We start from the raw sequence: 22,046 nt of genomic DNA, 5'->3' as shown, positions 1-22,046 counted from the left end.
TAAAGCATATATGTTGATTAAGCGTACAGAATATCTGTAAAAAGATTTTGTGATAAATTTGAAATTAGTTTTTTATTAATGCGAATTTATGACAAATTTATTTATATAGCAATTTTTTTATTTTCACACAATCCTTAATTAAGTAAGCTGTTCTCTTTTTATGCATATTATTAAATTAAAATCTCATTCAAGTAAGACATAAATTGGGAGAAATTTCTATACGTGCTGCATTTCTCTCAATTTATATATCTTATGGCACAAATAAAAAAATTTATATATAAATAAAGCGAGAAAATTAGGCCATATGATAGATCGTCGAGAGAAAAACTCACCTCAAAATTATTATCCAGATTAAGGAAAAATCCACACAAAGAAGCAACGATACGTCAATCGATGAGTGTCTTGCTGTTAAACGACATCGCGTTAATAAGGATGATGCGATGATCGCTGATGATTTTGTTGCGAGATTTCTTTTTTGTATTAGATATTTGTATAACGCAGCAAAATATCATGACTCTCAAATTTAAAAATGTTTTTGTTAAAAAAAAAATATATATATATATATAATTAATGATATATGACAGTGGCAATTTAAATTGATAAAAAATACGTTGCCTTTTGAATCAAGCAAAACAGATAATAATAAAGCGATATTATGTATATATATTCACCATTTATGAATGTATATATAATATATTCATCATTTACGATAAGATGTAGTTCTACCGCATGCATGCATGTATGGGATAAAGTTCATTCATTACTGTCTTGATACTGCAGATGCATTCCTGATGTGCATCGATTTTAATTGGACGATAACGAAGACGATATATACTATGTTTCGATTTTTAATTAGATCATTTATGCGCGCATATAGTAAAGGACTCTTATCTCATATTGACAGATGCACTCCACGTGTGATCTGTCAATCGCTTACGAGCATCGCGATCAGGTATATAAATAATTGCATATTAAAAAATTGTAAATAGCTCTAATTAAGATTAATCGCACAGTTACTATAATGATATAAATATTAATATTACACTCTGTACTTTAATATTGCAATATCATGTGGAAGATAAATGCAAATATTTAATCAATAAATTTTTGAAGATAATTGTTGACAATACATACTATTTTATAATATTAAATTATAATTCTTCGTTTCGATCTAAAAAATACGCAAAATTGCAACGAGACAATTGAAAATGAAGGAAAAGCGCGCGGTCGGGATTCTTTATAATTTATTTATTGATAAGTAAAATTACATTTATCCACAAACACAATACGTTCTTTTCAATGGGATGTAATAATGCGTTAAAACTTGTGAGCGGCGAGGAGAAACACCTGCGAAGGAGAAAGAGGGACGAGGAGAATTTGTTTCTTTTTTAGTCTTTCGACACTGGCTCTTGTATTTTTTTTTTCGTGAACAACGGCGAATCACGGCATTTTCTTTCAATCGCAATTATTAGTAATATATAAAAAAAGAATTGAAAGCTTCAGTGCAAAAAAAATACGGAATTTGTAAGACACACAATAAGCATATGAAGAGAAAAATTCTCTGAAATAAGATTTCTCACGAAATCGTCTCACATTTTCTTGAGCCCTTTAATCCCTATATATAAAGTATATGTATATATATATATATATATGTGTGTGTGTGTGTGTGTGTGTTAATTATATTCCATGTATTTAAAAGAAATGTATAGTGTTCTTTGTGCGCGAAGTTCTCGATGTAATTATGCGATTAAAATTCCAACAATATACGACGCAAATATCTTTCTATCTCTGTTTATAGCGACAGTCGCTCACTTTATAATTGCCACAATTAATGAAGTATTTGCATCGTTTCCGCTATGAGGATTGCCATTGTTCACAGAAGAGGAAAGCAAAATCTTTCGCGTGCGTAGTAAATAGTAATATATTCTTCAGAATTTGAATTTTCATTCATCACTATGAAAGAAACGTATTTGAAGAACAATTGGGATTTATAGATTTTCTGCATTATATATTTATATGTAAATAATACGACGCGTTGTTATTATATTAAGCTTTTTATATACTTTTATATAACGTGACGATACTCGAACATGTCACGATAAAAAATAAACAGACAATTTTTATTTCGCGAATTAAATTATCTCGCAACGCGCGGAAGCAGAATCCAAAGTTTCCGAATAAATAATCATTATCGTGCAAAAATCAATGGAAAAGTTTATTCTCTCGGCAGCTCGGTGTGGATACGTAATTCGCGCTGCTCAATAATTGTCAAATCACGATAGAATAATAATGACACGGCAGGGAGACACCGGAAAAAACTGTAAAAATAAAATCTACTGTGTTTTATAATCTCATTATTATAACTCTTTCTCCGTTCTCTGGACTTGCTAATCTCTGGACTGCGGCTTGAAGGACGTATATTATTTTTTTTCTCCTTTTCCTCACATCTCACATGGCTTTTAAGCTAAGTTCAGTTATCTCGATATAATATATATATATATATATATATATATATATATATATATATATATAATGTATACATATATATATATATACATATACATATATATATATATATATATATATATATATATATATACTTGTTACCTCTTTACAAAAATCAATTCTTAAACTTATATATACGGAGGTGGCCCGATGCAAATTCACAGTATCTTGAAGCGCACATTTTTTCCTTCACATCTTTCATTTTCCTTTTCTTTCCTTTCCTTTCCCGCCACAACCGAATCACCGAAACATGATATGCTCCGACTATTAACTGACTAATACTGATACCACCCCGACATCTTCTACGAAAGTTATCGGGGAGAAACATTGGACCGTTGTTGCCTACGAAATATATCCTCCGGATCGGCGAGTCTCCAAATTTACATACTATAATATATACGCGAGATACAATGTACCGAATCTTGCTTTGCTTGCTCAATCGCGTTAATTTTACGATATATATGTATACGCGATCAAATCAGTCCGGATACCGGCCAATCGCAAACTATCTTTCTGTACGAGAGCAGAGAGGCTCTAGACTGTGTGAGATCCTTAGAAAAATAATAAGTACAATCGTTTTTTTTTTTTTTTTTTTTCAAGGAAGGTCTTCAGCATCTGTGAATCCGTATCGAGGTCAGGTTCTTTTATATGCGATGTTATCAATGTGTTGTTTAACGACTATATACGCTATAGGTACATAATGTTTAATTTAATATGTATACATGTATATGCATGTGTATATTTTCATATATATATATTTGTATATATATATATATATACATCTATATATATATATATATATATTATTCATACGTCGCGCACACACACACACACACACGCACACACACACACACACACACACATATACATATATAATCGATATTTTATATCATTATTATTATTATTAACGCATTGATGCTATCTGTTGTTATTCATATAGTTCATAGTACATTCACTGGTATAATTGCTATCGTATCTTATCATATATCTAAAATAATATTTTTAACATTCAGCGATGTGTGTTGTTTATGTGTGTGTTTGTGTCTAGCATCTTGTTCGATTATACACACTCTTTTCCACCGGAGTTGCGTGAAGAGACAAACGATCGCTGTGTGTGCACGTGATTCGCGTTTTAAGATAGATAGGAGAAAGGCAGCTGCTTCACAAGTGCGCTTAGGAATATAAATATCTAAAGGATATCTTTTTCTTCTGCTTTTTTTTAATCGCCCTCCGATTTGTGCGGACGATTATCGCGCGCGACATAGTTGTAGCAAAGTGTAAGAGCGCAATTGGAGGGGATGAGGACCACTTTGCAGCACTTTGGGCCGGTTGTTCCAACTTTTTGATAAGTTTCACCCGACAGATAGCATATCTTCGTCTCTTCTTTTAGAACTTATCTGAAAAGAGACGAAAATATGCCATACCTGGCGAATAGAACTTATCAAAAAGTTGGAAGAATCAGTCCAGGAATGTATGTATATAATTATGCGTGTGGACATTTCGTGCGGGGTTCTTATTCACATAAGAGTACAGAGTATGTAGAACGCGATTTTTAATTGGTATTCACCATGATAAAAATGATTCAACCAATCGCGCGCCGCCGAGCTGAATCCGTCCCTTTTTCCAGCATGTATATATTATTATATATATTGGATATATCGAGATACAGAGTGTCCCATAGGAAATTGCTGAAGCTAATCAGCTGTCATTTTTTAATTACTTTTTTTCAATAAAATAAACTGATATACAAACATTTTATTTATATCTATTAAAAACTGCAGACTTTCCTCTTTTTAACGCAACTTTTGTTTTCTCAATAAGTGCAGAAACTGCATGCATTAAAAAATGACAGCTGATTGGTTCAACAATTTCTTATGAGATCCTGTATACGTTAAAGCAATACATGCGACGGTACATCAACGCGATAACGATGCTTACGCTCTTTATCGTGCCTCCGCCATAGGATAGACGTCGTAAAGACGACTAAAAAAAAAGGAAAAAAAGAAACGTTCTAATCTCTTAGACGTTTAAAAATACATCGCAATCTTTCATAGACGACGTAGAGATATCTTAATCTCTCTCGTAGACGTCGTAAAGACGTCGTGTTTTTTAGATGTCTTTAAGACTTCTCTGTGTGTGGTGTGTGTGGTTATAAATATTACCACATTTACCACAACCACTAATGGACGGTTAATGGCTATGTAGATTGTGGCAGCGCGTATATGCATGCGCCGGCGTTGAAAGCACCGTATCGTATCGCAAGTCTTTTTTTTTTTACGAAGTAAGTTCGACGAAAGCGCGCGACGTGATTTTTGAATTAAAAAAAAAAGTCAAGAAGAACCGTGTGTGCTTTTCCAAGTAGCAAACTGACGTCATTAAATGTCAAAACGACGTCATTTTGACGTATAATGATGTCATTCTACCTGGGATCTTTTCCCCACGCGACCCTGGCGCTAAAGTGCGGGCTACTACATATTATTTTTTTTTTTCGTTTGACCATATACAAATATATAAGCATTAAACGTGTAATATATATTATATCATCATCCTCGTCGTCGTCGTATATAATTAGTAATATATCCTAAGATAGTTATTGTATGAACGATCCTTTTTTTCCCGAGAACGCAAAACGCGGAAACAAAAGAGAAACCCTCACCCCAACAGCCACTCTTCTTCTTCTTCTTTTTTTTCGACCTAACACAGTCGGAGGTACTAATGCCACTCGAAAATGATCTCCGGTTGAACTGTTCCTCTTGTTCGGCAGCATCGGCGTGATCTGTCCGACGCGACGATCTCTCGTCGAATTCCTCGTCGGCCAGCTCGAACGAAACTGCCGAACATTCTCCATGCTAGCGTTCTCAGCACCTCGACAAAACAATGGGGCTTTCGCGTGGAATGATAGAGTGCTCGCTTCCTCATCGTCGTCTCGTTAACTTCCGAGATATATACGTCAATGATTCTTAGTTTCCTTACGTCTTAAGGTTTTTTTCTTTATCATCTAAGTAGTAGACGTTAAGTACTGAAAAAGGTCACCGAGAGAAACCGAGGCAGTGGGAATCGAACGGAGACGGAGAGAATAAAACAGCTGCGTCACGAAGGTATAAGAGTGAGAAGACGTGCAACGATAACATGGGGCGTGTGTTCTGATATTTTAAGAGTACCTCGCGCTCGGTTACTTTAGCATAACGTTAACGATTACGCGATTAATCGGAATATTTTACGTCTAAATGCTGCTCCCAGTGACAAGCTACTACAAAACGCTATCGCTTTTTTTTTTCTTCGTGTAGTGCTGCTTAAGCTGCGTTAGGTTTTATTGCCATTGTTTATCTCCGAAAATATCAGAACCTAAAAATACAGCAGGGAGCGACGTTTACATCGTCCGTTCTATTCGTCATTCGAAGATTCGCTCTCCCCAGGGAGCGAGAGATCGATCGGTTGACGATCAACGACGTCGATCCGTGGAGATTCCGATTCGAAATGCGCAACGTGTAGAGGCGGAGGAACATCAAGGTAAGTCTAAAAACGGCGTTTTCTACTTTTACACAACACGCGCGCTCCTTCCTGTATTTTTATACCGACATGTACTATATATATATTATATGACAACGTAATGTGAAAACAATGTGTGCATGAGATACTTCCGAAGATAGCGTGTAACACTCGTGTTCGTATGGCACATATAAGTGTGTAAATTCTACGTAAATTTATCTCCCGTAGAATCCGTTTCGTTCCCATCCAGCGTGTATCCCTGCTGTGCTACAAACTTTACTTTATTTTACACATATATTGTCAATTCTTTGCGAAAATCGCGATGTCTCTCGTCGCAAGCGCGAAATCTGCCGATTAAGAAAAAAAAAACCGTGCTTTCTGAATTAGCGCATCTCTCCGGGAAATGTACATGTTCCGAATCTTCGGAAGAATCTCGCGGAACGGGGGTTAGAGATATACATATTATTTATATATATCTTATTCTAACAAAATACTATGAGATTCTTGAAGAAAATACGCGAGAACGAATACGCGATTGCGACCAGCTTCAGAAATGAAAACTGCGCGAGGCGATGGCCAAATTATTCCTTCACCTCGAAAGTATTTGTATGTAGGATTCTCGTAACCGTTGATCTGCATATTCGCGACGTGCCGTTCCTCCGGCGTGGCTGCTTGATCGACCTCGATGAAACCCTGTGGAAAATCAGGAAATTACTGTCACATCTCGTTATCGCATAATTCACATCATTATTGATATAATAATAGTTCTCATTTAATCATATATATTAAAAAATTAAACAAATATAAAAGAAGTATATTATATAAATATGTATGCAAGAAATGATGAATAATTCATACAATTCCTGCAATGATATATAAAGATTTATCTTTTGCGACAACATACTTGGCTGTGAGGACTTCTCGCACTACGTCTCTTGAATACTGCGACACCCACAACTGCAGCTGCCATAAGTGCTATGCCAGCGAATGCAAGTGTGAAGTAGACGGATCGACTTTCTCTGTGATACACCTCTCGTCTTACAGAGTAACCCTGCGAAAATGGGATTAGTTGATTATAACAAGAAAGTTAAAGATCTTTTTTTCTGTAAAAAAAATTCTAACTTTAATTGATAAATAATAAGCAATAACAAGGTGCCTACTCAAATGTAAAATAATTCCCTAAGAACTTTCTAATCTTCTCGATATTTTCGTTTAAAATTTCAGATCAAAAATAAAATTTGTAGATGCAATTTTTTAAAAGTTGTTTTATTATACGCTTTTTAATGTTTTCTATTAATACGATTGGAAAAAGGAATTTTTCTAGCATTTTAATATTGATTTATTAATTGTAAAATTAATTTGGAATAATAAAATACGATATATCACTATATTTAAACACTTAAAATATATACAAAAATACAAAATTTATATATATATATATAAACTAATTTATTATAAAATCTTTATTAAATAAATAAAGAATACTAATTTTTATTTAAATGTTACCTATTAATAAATTGAAGAATGTTCTATGAAACTTACATAAGATCTTGATACTGAAATAGATCGTCAATGTCAAAATCACATAAAATTTTAATAAAAACTTAAATATTGCAAAAATATGTTAAACATATATTTAAATGCTAAATAAGAGTAAAATGATCAAAAAAGCAATTTTTTTAAAATTCCCTGAATCCTATTCCAGAAGAATTCCCTGATTTTTCAAAGTAAAACAAAATTCCTTGAGAATACCATGTTTTTAAGGTTTCTCTTGGGAGCATACTCTACAATGAATTTTTAAACAACGATAATTATGACTTTATAGCTGCTAGTAAATTCTCTTACTGGCTCGGGATGAGAAACATCGTGAGTCATGCTGTGAGCTACTCTGACTACTCCCTCGTTATGCATGGCAGCGACCGCGACGGTTTGCTCCGATTGCTGAGGAATGTCCTTGGTATCGATTGCCGAGTCGTTCTCCTCGTGTTGTTCCTGCTCCGTGCGCAGCTCACCGCGTTCAGCCTTACGTTGCTCTTTGCGCGCCCGCTCGAGCTGCTTCTGATGTTCCTTCTCTGTAAAATTTAATAAAGTCAAGTAAAACACGCTCGTACAAAATTCAACAATTCGAGAATTTATCGTACCTTGCTGTTTGCTGGCAACATCAGCCTGGTATTTGTCTAGGATGGCTGCCTCCGCTTCCCGCGTCATCGCCAGCAGCAATCCCGGAGTTTCATCTTTACTCCTGAGGGCCAAAACGTAATCGTCCATGAGACGGCCAATCTTCGCGCTTAGGTCTGGATATCTGAACATAAGAAAAGAAAAAATGAGTCTCTAACGTTTTCTTTCTTTTTTTTTTTTTTTACGGTCGCGATCTTTTCGCTTCTTACGCGCACAAATCGTATCGCGTAATTCGCGTATTTAACGTATTCGAGGTAAAAACTGTAGTATAAAATATGCATTACCGTTCCAACATCAAGAGACTCTGGTTGGTAATCCTATCGATTTCCGCCAGGTGCTCCAAAGTGGCCGGTTTCTCTCGTTGCGCCTGTTCCAAACTGCTGTCGAGGAGATGCTTGTAATGAGCGATCGTATGGTGCCTGTCTTTATGAAGGGCTCTAAGTAACTTCTGCAGGCATTTTTGAATGCGATGCATCTATAAGGACATAAGAAGAGCGATTATTAAATAGATAAAAAATATTTCTCTGCGTAAAAAAGTATGTAGAAATAACTTACATTTGGCGGCGTTTCATTAAGTGCCGCCGTATAACATGACATGGCTTCTTCATTTCTCTGCTTAACAGCCTCCTAAAAAAAATCATTATAGAATTTAATTTTTATTTAATAAACTATGTCATTGTTCAAGAAATGAATAACAATTGTGATAGAATTTTGAGGATTAATAACTCTTACATGATCTATTTTCATTAAATATTCTTTAAATACGCGCATGACAAATCCAAGATAAATTTCGAAGAATTTTCATTCAAATTTGCTTTTTAAATTATTTATAAAATTATTTAAAAATCATTTAAATTATTTACAAAATTATTTAAAAATCATTTAAATTATTTACAAAATTATTTAAGTATCTTGTCATTATTCGTAGCGTTTTGAATGGACTAACGCCACGTACTTGCACTCTTTGTTGATGCATCGCGCTTAATTGATGCTTCTCCGCGGCGCCGCTTTCCTCGAGCGCGGCAACCGTCTCTTGGAATCGCGCCGTCATCCACCGCTTGAAAGCATCCGCGGCGACGGGATCGTGGGCCCTGATGTCCTGATATCTCTCCTCGAGGTCACTCCAATCCTTCATCACCTGAAAGCGTTGTAGCACAAAGATTTCGACACCCATGTCCCGCGCCATAATATTGCCTCTTTCAAATACACGACTCATTCCTCTCAAATATTAAACTTCAGTATCTCTAAACTTGATCTAATCGATTACAAGCGAACGATTATATTCCACGTTTGCTTTCTCCAATTCTACAGAAAGAGATATGATGCTACCAGATATAAACTATATAATATTTTGCCTCGCTTTCTCTATTGCAACTATATAATCGAACTTACTTTCGTCACTTTCTCCTTGTGCACCTCCTCGAGTCGCCTCTGAGCCTGCTTGTAACTCTGATGCTCGGATCGCGGATCAAAGTGCGTCAGGTAAGGATCAGGCGTGCCCTGTGGTTGGGATGGCTGCTGCGTACTCGTGCTGACAGGCAGCGGCATCGCAGTTGCCTCCTGCTTGGCTTTCTCCGTCGTGGAAACGGTCGTTGATGGTCGACTGATTCATATTAAATATAAAATTAATATGATTTATATTAAATACATAATTAATAATTTGTACGTCTGATTAAGTATAAGCTCAACTGAAGCTCTATCTCTTTTTAAAATTAAATCTAAATAGCTTTAGCTTGAAGAATTCATTAGAAGAATATGATATATATAATATATGTGAAAAAAAAATTAAATCTGAATAGAGAATTTAGCTTGAAAAGTTTATTATATAATATATGACATATGGTGTGTCAGAGTTTCAGTTAACTTTATATTTATAAAAAATACAGATCTCTCCCAAAAAGAAGATTTTGATCATATCATATTTAAAATCACCTGGTGGTCGTGTCATAATCGTCGAGATCGTCGTATTCCTCTTCACTTTCATCCTCATCGGGTTGATCGCTAAGCACATCGTCGAGATCACCATCGGAGTTGTCCTCGTCCTCAGCATCGGTGTCCAGGTCATCCTCGTCGTCGAGATCGTCCTCGTCCTCGTCGAGATCGTCGTCCATACTCTTTGGGATAGGTAAATCGATCGGCTTCTTCACTTTCACGTTCTCTGCAAGAAGAGAAGTATAGATTTTACGCGTTGTATGCATCTTTCAAACAATTCAATTATTACATAAAACACATTACGCATTAATTTCTACACAGAGAGAATTTTTCGTTATATTTTACCGCAAAATTCACTACAAATTTTATCATGTTTGGTAATAAACTATGTTTGAAAATTACCATGCTGCATGTTAAAATTATCACGATTAAGCTGGATTGAAAATATTATGCTGCATAAAATATTTTACATGTTTATCATTTTTTAGCACCTATTTAACACACTTAAATAATTATAAGTTTTTAAAAATACGCTTTAAAATTATTACAATTTATATTTTAATACAGTTAAGCGTATTTTATATATTTTGGGATAGATATTAATATTTTTTATTGTAATAAATATTAATCAGAGAAACTATTCCATACCATATTGTTCCATAAATTTCCAGATAAATTCTAAGAGAAAATTCTCTCTGTGTATAATAGATAAATAAATAACACAGATAATAATCCTTAAGGTTCGCCAGTAATAATTAATAAAAATCTTTCCTCAATGGTAAAAGTCGACCAAAACTGCCAGTTTTGGTCGACTTTTACCACTGAGGAAAGATTTTTATAAATAAATAAGTTCTCCAGGTGCAACTTCCGCGAAAGAAACAACTGGAGAACATATGTTTGTATTAATTTTCACGAACACAATTAATACTATTGCGTTCGTGGTTGATTGTACGACAATATCCTTCTGCATTTTCCTCGCGTTTTTCTAACGATTCGACGTTACACAGACACAGAGATACGTTCGTCGCATACATACATACTCGGTGCGATAGGTGCAATTATTGGAATTCCTGTCTGCGCGCACATTCCAGTATATCGACTGCCATTGTTTGAATAGTAAATGGACGGGATTGGGCTGGCCGCAGATAGCTCCGCGGAATTCTGGCCCATAATCTAAATCAATGCGCGCACCAGTGATACACTGCCGGTGTATCGCTGGACTGCCGCTTGATTATTTATCGATATGCATACTTGGAAAGAACGAGGGAGTCGATCGAATGCATGCATAGATTGTAACTGGATAATTTTACAGACATAATTGACGACAATCGAGTCGGCGATCTCGATTCCTCTGTATACGTAAATAAATACCAGGCTGAATATCGAAGTGACTTCTACGAACGAAAACGTTTATTCTCCGTAAAAGGTGGACGAATTAAAAAAAAAAAAAAAAAGATTGAGAGAAAAATTCATCGTGGAAAAAAATTATAAATTATATAATATCTGCATCGTTAGAGTTCATTAAAAATTGAACATTTTCCTGCAATAAAATTCTTGCTAAACACCTCTCACGAAATATTCATGTATGATATATTTTTATTATGATTAAAGCTGCCTACAAATGAAAATGTTATTATTTACTTGTAACTTTTATTCTTTTTAAAAGATGGATAAATTAAAAAAAAAAGATCGAGAGAAAAATTAATTCTGTAAAAAATTGCAAGTTCAATATCTGAGTTGTTAGTTCATTAAAAATTGAAAATTCACCTGCAATAAAATTCTTGATAAACACTTCTCACGAAATATTCATGTATGATATATTTCTATTATGATTAAAGCTGCCTACAAATGAAAATGTTATTATTTACTTGTAACTTTTATTCTTTTTAAAAGATGGATAAATTAAAAAAAAAAAGATCGAGAGAAAAATTAATTCTGTAAAAAATTGCAAGTTCAATATCTGAGTTGTTAGTTCATTAAAAATTGAAAATTCACCTGCAATAAAATTCTTGATAAACACTTCTCACGAAATATTCATGTATGATATATTTCTATTATGATTAAAACTGCCTACAAACGAAAATGTTATTATTTACTCGTAACTTTTATTCATTTCAAAAGATGGATAAATTAAAAAAAAAATCAAAGAAAAATTAATTCTGCAAAAAATTGCGAGTTCAATATCTGAGTTGTTAGTTCATTAAAAATTGAAAATTCACCCGCAATAAAATTCTTGCTAAACACTTCTCACGAAATATTCATGTATGATATATTTCTATTATAATTAAAACTGTCTACAAACAAAAATGTTATTATTTACTCGTAACTTTTATTCATTTCAAAAGATGGATAAATTAAAAAAAAAGATCAAAGAAAAATTAATTCTGCAAAAAATTGTGAGTTCAATATCTGAGTTGTTAGTTCATTAAAAATTGAAAATTCACCCGCAATAAAATTCTTGCTAAACACTTCTCACGAAATATTCATGTATGATATATTTCTATTATAATTAAAACTGTCTACAAACAAAAATGTTATTATTTACTCGTAACTTTTATTCATTTCAAAAGATGGATAAATTAAAAAAAAAAGATCGAGAGAAAAATTAATTCTGTAAAAAATTGCAAGTTCAATATCTGAGTTGTTAGTTCATTAAAAACTGAAAATTCACCCGTAATAAATTCTCGTTAAATTTCATTCCTCGAGAAATATTCATGTATATTAGGATGAAAAATAATTAGAGAAGATTGCCGTCGATGAAATATATAACGCGAAATTTCAATGTAAAACTTGAATCTTGAAATGCGTTTCGTTCTCTCCTTCCAGTTTCTTGGTGCCGCATCCTTCCAGTTTAGAAATTCTAATTTCACCGGGTTACCATGGAAGAGAAGCGGAACGCATCTTGGCTAACTAGGTTCTCAAGATGTGTCTCATTCGCCGAGAATAGATACTCTGATGAGACGACTTCTCGACTTCTTGCAAAGGCAGACAAAAGTCCCTTCTGACCATATACACCTGCGTCGTCGTTTTATCTGGGTCACACGATAGATATGCGGTAACTGCAAGCGTTGGCAGTTTCTCCGGAGGTTGCCTTATGTCACGATTGTTCGTCATATAAAGAGTTATAGATACCTCGCAAGAATGGTTTATCCGGGATCGATCGGAAATGTCGAAGAAAAAAGCATACAAAGGTGACAGAAATTCAAAGCCTATCAACGTCAATATAACAAAGAAATGGTTAAATAGATATGTTATAAAAGACAGCATTGCATTATATGTATTTTAATTTTTTCTCAAAATGTTAATTTATTTTCTTGCGACAATAAATTTATCTATATCTGTTTCATTTTTATAAATTGAGTTTTTTTACTAATCTATAATTTTTATTAAGTATCTTTAATTAAATAGCATTTTTGGAATAGAGAACGTCATCTAAAATTGAATCTTTTGTCGACAATTTTGAAATATACAAATATTTTTTAAAAATTGAGATTTAAGGAAAATTCAATAATTTCTGGACTATATATATAATAATTCATTTCATCGTAAGAACCTTAAGTTGAAACTCGGTTAATATTAAAATAAAACAAAAATTATATTAATAAAGAAATACTTAAATTTTTTACGAAGATAAAAAATCCAACGTTCTGTTCGTCAAGTATTTTTATTACCAAGTACTCTGTATGTGACCAAAAATAATTGAAAAAATTATCTTTCCAATTAGTTTGAAAACTGTAACTTAATTTTTCAACTTCTCGACTTTAATAATTCGTTTCATCGTAAGAAAAACCTTAAATTAAAATTTAATTAATATTAAAATATCAAAACAGAATTTATTTCGATGAAAAAATATTATTTTAGTTTTTCTCACAAAAATACAAAAAATCGTTCTCTTCAAGCGTATATCTATTACCGAGTATACCGTATGTGACCAATGTGTATTTCCCAGAAATGTATTATATTTTAGCTTTAGTTAGTATATATATATATATATATATATATATACACAACATATATGTATACATATATATACAGTTCCATTTTTCATATCCCGGACGACACGTCTCATCCCAGAGTTACATTACCCATCCAGAAAATAATGGAGTATAACATTCAAGCAGGCGCACATAGCGGACAAAACGGACAGCCCCCGTGCGTGTTAATCGAGCCTATTATATATGATGCACAGGAAAGAAAAGTTGCGCAGCGACGCCGAAAGCTACGGCGTGTTACGTTGCGCAGTCGTCGGGAACGTCGGTGGCGAACATTATTGATTGCACGAGAGAGAGAAGACAAGAGAGCTTGCGGCGAGGAAAAGAGAGAGAGAGAGCTTGCAGAGGGTGGCTCGAGCCAGCTAGGGTGCTGGAAGGAGACGAAGAAGGAAGCGAGGCGAAGTAGGTGGCACCCTCTCTCACCCTCTTCCCATCCCTCTCGTTTAATACACTCTCTTTGCACCCTCCTATAGTCGGTCTCTCTTTTTGTTCTTTGTGACAGTCGATTGAAAACGGACAGCCGAGTATTTCTACCGCGCAATAAATACGCCGCGAATTCGTCGTAAATATTCATGCCTGCCCGATTTTCTCTGTCTCTCCTTTTCTCTCTCCCATTTGCGTTATGCTTTTTGATTAGACACGCGTTCCATTAATCGTATAAAATGAAATAACAGAAAGGCGAAATAATAGCGGTCGAAGCAAAATAGTTTTCTAATGCAAGGCTTCGTAGAGAAACGCGCGGGTCTGACAATATTATTAAAGCAAATAACAGATGCAGAAGTGAGAAAGTCGATGGATTCTGAATTTGAATCTACATAATGAATTTATCCAGTATTGTGCGCCACACGATTATTTAACGTTTCATTGTTCTTTTGTACCGTAAAATAGGATCAACTCGTAGTACTATTACGGAAAAACAAATGTCTTCTTCGAGTGTCAAACAGACATAATTATTCCATATACTCCAAAAATGTTGCATGCAACGAAATTAAATTTTCCCACATTATTAAAAGTCCGACATATTTAATCGGGACGGATTAGAGATTCGCGAAAGTAGAATCTCGAGGAGATCGCCGCAAATATTCCCACTTTACGGTAAAATGACCTCGCGTTAAGAAGAGACGCCCCAAGAGCCTCGGCTCGTCTGGAAGGAAAGGATGTCGTGGTACGAGAAGGTGCAGACGCAGCGAAACGTTCGCATCGATGGAATATGCATGAAGACGAGAAGCCGGCGCGAATCCTCCTCTTCGGAGGAACGCTATAATTATTCGTTTCTCTCGAAAGCTCGCGAAAATGACTTCTCTTTGCTTATCCCTCTTCTACAGAATCGCTGCGTCTCACTCGCTCTCTCTCTTTTTCTTTTGCGCTATGGAAAATGAGAAATATGAATGAATGAAAAGTATGAGTGATAAAGCAAGCGTACGTACGTTACGTACCTTTCAGGTGTTTCGGGCAGCATACAAACTCGACACCGGAAAACAGAGAGATACCGCAAGGCAGCAGCATCGCGAAGCTACGCAGGTTCATGTTTCGCTCCCGACAGGTCTCCGCCGCCGTGGTGTTCCAGCTGAAACAGAAATCTCCTTGATGTAGTCACGTGTATACTCCGAGGAGACGGGCACTCGATCTTCTAAAGACGCGATAAACGGACTTGCAAATTGCGATCTCCTTCGAATCTACGTGTAAGAGAGGAATTCGCGAAGGTAGCAACCAGCCGAGTTACATCGACATAGTGATTGTACTTAATTAGGTACCAGAACGTAATAAGATGAAATAATCAGGGAAGAATTTATGACAGCACATATGTCAAAAAATTAGGGCACTTGTTTAATATATACTCAATGATATGTAATTTTGAAATTTAATATAATATAAAATATAATAAGATACTGAAATAAAGATTGTACTTAATTAGGTACTAGAACGTAATAAGATGAAATAATCAGGGAAGAATTTATGACAGCACATATGTCAAAAAATTAGGGCACTTGTTTGATATAATATTATGACTCATTGATATGTAATTTTGAAATTTAGTAAAATATACAATATAATAAGAAAATGAAATAAAGATTGTACTTAATTAGGTACCAGAACGTAATAAGATGAAATAATCAGTGAAGAATTTATGACAGCACATATGTCAAAAAATTAGGGCACTTGTTTAATATAATATTATGACTCATTGATATGTAATTTTGAAATTTAGTAAAATATAAAATATAATAAGGAAATGAAATAAAGATTGTACTTAATTAGGTACCAGGACGTAATAAGATGAAATAATCAGTGAAGAATTTATGACAGCACATATGTCAAAAAATTAGGGCACTTGTTTGATATAATATTATGACTCATTGATATGTAATTTTGAAATTTAGTAAAATATACAATATAATAAGAAAATGAAATAAAGATTGTACTTAATTAGGTACCAGAACGTAATAAGATGAAATAATCAGTGAAGAATTTATGACAGCACATATGTCAAAATTAGGAGGCTTATTTAATACAATAACTCGTTGACATATAATTTTTAAATGTAATAAAAAATAAAATAAAAATTATACTTAATTAGGTATCACGATGTAATAAGATGAAATAATCGATAGAAAATTTATGACAGCACATATAACAAAACTAAGATTTATTTAATATAATAACTAAATAACTCATAATATAATTTTTAAATATAATAAAATATAAAATTAATAAAAAATAAAACAAAATAAAATATAAAATAATAATATATTTAAATAATAATTATTTTATATAGTAGTAAAATAAAATATATAATAAGCTCGTCGAAAGAATGGAATCAAAAATAAAAACCCTTGCTTGTTTTTTTTTGTAAAACAAAAAGACTGTAATTAAACTATTCTTGTTCGAATTGCTCAATCGCTTTGATGGTACGTTGTAAGCTTAAACTCGAGAGAAATAATTTCGCTCAGCAGATGTATTCGCGTATATACGTTCGTTACCTGTGAGAATCCCAGCATTTTGTTTGATTATGAAGATGATCAAAGAGACAGCCCTCCGGCACGAGAAGTGCGTCGCTCTGGAAGGGTCCCTCTGAAAGTAGCAAATGGTACATATTGCAGTAGCTCGAATTCGAGAAAAGCCTCGATTAAACTAGTAAAGGTCGGGCATCTCCGGTATTTATTCTTATTCGCTATTTCTGATCTACGATACAATATTTCGCTCTTTCTCTTTCCCTGTTCTCCTTTCTTCCTTTATATATATGTGATTTATATTGCGACAGCAGTCAAAGTATAAATTTGTAGACGACTACATATATCTCTGTGTAGATATGTTACCAAAATATATAAAATCAATAATTGCCGAATCTCTACCTTTATAATTCTCTTCGAACATGAAACGTCTATTTAAAACGAATTTTATGTACCTTTTAATCTTTAAGCATTACGTTTTTAATAGATTCAGCACATATGCATCATGTTATGTTGTATAAATTATATACATTACATATTAATTAAATTATACCTATACTTCATATATGTATATTGAATGTCCTCTTATTTTAATTATAATTTTGATGATAAATTCGGTAATATATTGTAGAATGAATTTCTCGCAAATTAAAACGCCAAGGTACTAATGATTTTCAGACAATAAAGTTTAAAGTAAAACTATTGTTCTCCTCGTGAGTCAAAGCTTTTAGAATAAAAGTAAATAACAAAAAATATTTTTTATTTAAATAAGCTTTAACTTTCCAGAAATTTTAATTTCCGCGTTTAATTATACGCTTTGCTCGAATATTGAAAAGTTTTCAGCGCGACAATAGTTTTTCTTTTAACAATTTTTCTCAGGAAAAATCGACATGAAATTTATCAGAGAACTTATTTTTAAAATGCTTGTCAGATTCTCTATATAAGTATGCACATACAAGTATACAAATGGGTGCAAATGCAATATTAAAGTAGGAAATTACACAAACACACAATATACATACATTATACATAATCGTACCATATATATGTGCATTTGAGAAACACTTCGGTGCAAGGAAGATGAAATATAATAAAAAGTAAGCAACGACAATTTCTTGATAGTCTATTTGTCTACTATGTACCGTTGCTTGCTACAGAGAGCTTTATAAATGCGAGAGAAGAAAACGCGAAAAGAAGACGACAGAAACAGCGAAATGGAAACGCGAATCTAGCGAATGACGCATCGGTACATTCACCAGTGCTGATCAATAGAGCTAGTCACGCAGACTACCCTCTTCGGGGGTATTAACCACTTCCCTGATTTGTCCGAGTATATTTCGTGTATCATTCTCTCCTGCCAGAAAATATAAAAGTGCACAGAAAAGCTCTAAATAAAGCTAATTTTTACTTTACAAGAAAACGCACTCCATTTTATAAGTACTGGCAAAAAAGAATAATAATAAAATTAGACAAAACTTAAATATTATAATATAGAAAAACCCGACATTATCCACTTCTCTGATTTGTTCGAGTATATTTTGTGTATCATTCTCTCTTTACAAGAAAACGCACTCCATTTTATAAGTACTGGCAAAAAAGAATAATAATAAAATTAGACAAAACTTAAATATTATAATATAGAAAAACCCGACATTATCCACTTCTCTGATTTGTTCGAGTATATTTCGTGTATCATTCTCTCCTGCGAGAAAATATAAAAGTGCACAGAAAAGCTCTAAATAAAGCTAATTTTTACTTTACAAGAAAACGCACTCCATTTTATGAGAACTGTCAAAAAATAATAATAATAAAATTAGACAAAAATTAAATATACGATATAGAAAAACCTGATATTATCACTTCTCTGATTTGTTCGAATATATTTCGTGTATCATTCTCTTCTGCCAGAAAATATATAAATGTACCGAAAAGCTCTCAATAGAGTTAATTTTTACTTTATAAGAAAACGCACTCTATTTTATTAGTACTGTCAAAAAAGAATAATAATAAAATTAGACAAAAATTAAATATATGATATAGAAAAACCCGATTTTATATAGACAGAATTTTTCGTAAGAATATACGACGAAGAAACGATTAACGAGGATAATTAGATGAGATGTAGACGATCATGATCATTTATACACGCGTGACCAATTTAATAGTAATTTATCTAACACAATGAGAAGATGAGGCATGATTTTTAACGCTTTAATAGAGCACTTTAAAGTTTTTTAAAGTCTACGCAACAATATCAGTTTCTGTATATTTATAAATAAATATAATTACCTTTTAATTTAACTATTTAGAGATAATATTTAGGAGAGAATTTTCTCTTCACACAAATTTATCCTGAAAATCGTGAGACCATATGGTATTGAAAGTATTTTGTAAGGGTTCCTTTGATTAATATTTAGCACAACATAAAATATTAATATGTATATACCTATAGTAAAATTAATCTAATATATTTTATATCTTGTTGTGGTAAATATTAATGTTTTTATATATCCCACGATTACATAATTTTCAGGGTAAATTCTAAAAAAAAATTCTCTCTGTGTAGATACTCGACTAAAAATTTAAAAAAAATTACTCCATTTTTTAACCATTATAAAATATGCGGGTACACAAGTATGAAATGTTAATTTTTTAAACAAACTTGAAACAGACTTTTATTGAAAGTAAATTATCATCGTACCACAACTTTGCGGTTTTCAATATCGAATATATGCATATTTGCAATTACTATTTTAATTAAAAATACGTCGAAATAAAAAATGCAATATTTTTTCATCTGCGTTAATAATAAAATAGCTTATATAAGTACACTGTTTCTTTTACTTTAATGAATATTGTCTAATGTTTTTTCACCGGTTTCATCAAACTTTGCGTTATTTGATTTAGAATATTCCACGGTTAAGTATTTCACGCAAATTGAAGAGTTTCGAGCGAGGACGGAATTGGTTTATAATTTATAAGGTCCACTTTAATTAACGTCAAGAGAGAAAAAGAGAGGTCCAAGATCGACTTTACTGAATTATAAACCAGCTCTGTTTCCTCTTTCGCAATGTATCGTTCAATCGTGTACGAAAAAAAGGTTTACAGGCTGAAATAAAAGATACCCCGCACTTCTCAATCGCTTCGGAAGCGAGTATAATCGTACAAGAAAGGGAAGGAAAAAAGCAAGCACCTACACAGGGTGTCCCATTTTAATGTCCCATCCTAAATAAGTTTTTTATTTTTGATCGTAGAAAAAAATGTTTCAGACAAAAAGTTGTATGGTTTCGAGGAGGACATAAGGTGATGCCCTTAGTTTAGACCTTGAATAATTGCTTGAGGGTCACGTGAAGGTCACCTTTAATTTCTTAAATGGAACCACCTACTTTTCATTACATATTCTTGCAGCTGACATCGAGAGCTTTCCAAAACACTATAATAAAATATTTTTATCTCAAGTACTTTTTGAGTTATAAGACAAGATCTCCTCAAGGTGACCTTCACGTGACTTTCAAGCAGCTATTCAAGGTCAAACTAATGTCCTTCTCGAAACCATACAATTTTTGTCTGAAACATTTTTTCTGCAATCAAAATAAATAAAATGGGACACCCTGTATACGATCTCTCGCGAATCCGACGCGATGTCACGTTCGCGATAGTTCTTTCGTTCCTCGGCGCGATAAAAAGGCTGATCGGAAAGGTGGCCGGGGCAGACAATCCGACAGCAGATATCGCGTTGTCCGTTGCGCAACGTATTGACTCTACAAATTGAATTCTTCCGGAGCAGATCGAGCGTCCCGCTAAATTTATAACTAAATCCCCGCCGTCGGAGATCGATCTCTTCATTTCTCACGGCCGCATTATCGATGAGCTCGCGACCGATCGGTCAGCCCGACTCATCCATGCCTCTCGGAATCAATATTTTCTTACAATTATCAAGCGAATCAGACATCGCGCGAAGGTTTTCACCATTTTATCGAACCGTTTTTCTTTCATGTACACAACCGATTTTTTTTCTCCCACATCTTACTATCTATCAATCAAATTGAAATATCAACACAATAAATATCAAAGCATGTGCAGATGTATCGCATCATTATATTGACTTATGTCACCCCGAGGATTTTATTTATGTCGCGACACGTCCGATAAATTATTACACATGACATTTCTGACAGGGAATATATATGCGAAAATTAATGCAAGCTCGCTCATTCTTGGCGTACTTTTATTTAGTACGTAAAAGATTCGAGAGTCGTTAAAAAATTCTACAAGTTTTAATCTCGAAGTTTGCGAAAAATCGCGCGATACACAAAGTCTGTCGGGCTAGCTCCGGCGTAAAAATATCATCGCCGTTACTCACCCAGACATCTGTAAGGTTTGACCCATCGCGAGAGCTTGCACTTGTTCCTTCCGGGCTTGCACCATCCGCCGACCCTGACGTAATGCGCCGATTCGACGATGTTGGTGATGTCTCTCTTCGGGTAAGCCTGGAAAAAAAGTATCATCAGCAAGTGTAGACCGACCAGTCTGTAATCGTCTATAAAGGTAATTATCGAGCACGGTAAACCTGTTATTATCGCGAACGAGCGGCGATTTGCTATAAAAAAGGCCGCAAAAACGCGCGTTTCTTATCGTACGAGCTGTTTTGCGACGTGATATTCGCTTAATGTGCGAATTAAATCTAATAGACCCCCGGCTTGTGACGTTAGTTCTCACGGATCGATAGTATTCAGCATATAACATATTTTTATACGAGTTGAAGAGTTTAAAAATTCAACTTTAAATTTAAAAGAGAAAATCTATATAAGAGAGACTTATTATTCATGAAACTTCAGTTAAAAAATATGGAAAAATTCACACGAGTACATATATATGTATTATAAAATAATATATATTTATATACAGGGTGTCCCGAAATTCGCGAATCATCTATTAATGGCAGATTTCCTGAGGTCATTTTTTTTTCCTTTTATAAATAAGCCTTAAATTAAAATTT

The 22,046-nt window shown here is 33.6% G+C and overlaps 1 protein-coding gene across 3 annotated transcripts in view; it reads right to left on the bottom strand.

The window, feature by feature from the left end:
* Positions 1–764: 764 nt before the first annotated feature.
* Appl (amyloid-beta-like protein) overlaps positions 765–22,046 on the bottom strand; it is a 54,577-nt gene continuing 33,295 nt past the window's right edge. The window contains exons 4-15 of one of the 3 annotated variants that reach the window (XM_029304038.2): positions 21,411–21,537; positions 17,078–17,168; positions 15,533–15,663; positions 10,105–10,330; positions 9,565–9,775; positions 9,128–9,310; positions 8,728–8,799; positions 8,457–8,647; positions 8,136–8,296; positions 7,840–8,066; positions 6,899–7,045; positions 765–6,687 (exon numbers count right to left, since the gene is read on the bottom strand). In XM_029304038.2, coding sequence (XP_029159871.2) covers positions 6,472–6,687; positions 6,899–7,045; positions 7,840–8,066; positions 8,136–8,296; positions 8,457–8,647; positions 8,728–8,799; positions 9,128–9,310; positions 9,565–9,775; positions 10,105–10,330; positions 15,533–15,663; positions 17,078–17,168; positions 21,411–21,537 — 1,983 coding nt within the window. In that variant the 3' untranslated portion in view covers positions 765–6,471. The remainder of the gene's footprint in view (positions 6,688–6,898; positions 7,046–7,839; positions 8,067–8,135; positions 8,297–8,456; positions 8,648–8,727; positions 8,800–9,127; positions 9,311–9,564; positions 9,776–10,104; positions 10,331–15,532; positions 15,664–17,077; positions 17,169–21,410; positions 21,538–22,046) is intronic. The other 2 variants (XM_029304040.2, XM_029304039.2) reach the window with 2 other exon arrangements.

Source organism: Nylanderia fulva, unplaced genomic scaffold (assembly GCF_048542155.1).
Source record: "Nylanderia fulva isolate GAGA-0341 unplaced genomic scaffold, ASM4854215v1 Scaffold10, whole genome shotgun sequence".
NCBI classification, from domain to species: domain Eukaryota; kingdom Metazoa; phylum Arthropoda; class Insecta; order Hymenoptera; family Formicidae; genus Nylanderia; species Nylanderia fulva.
This window is presented reverse-complemented; position numbering and strand designations above follow the sequence as displayed.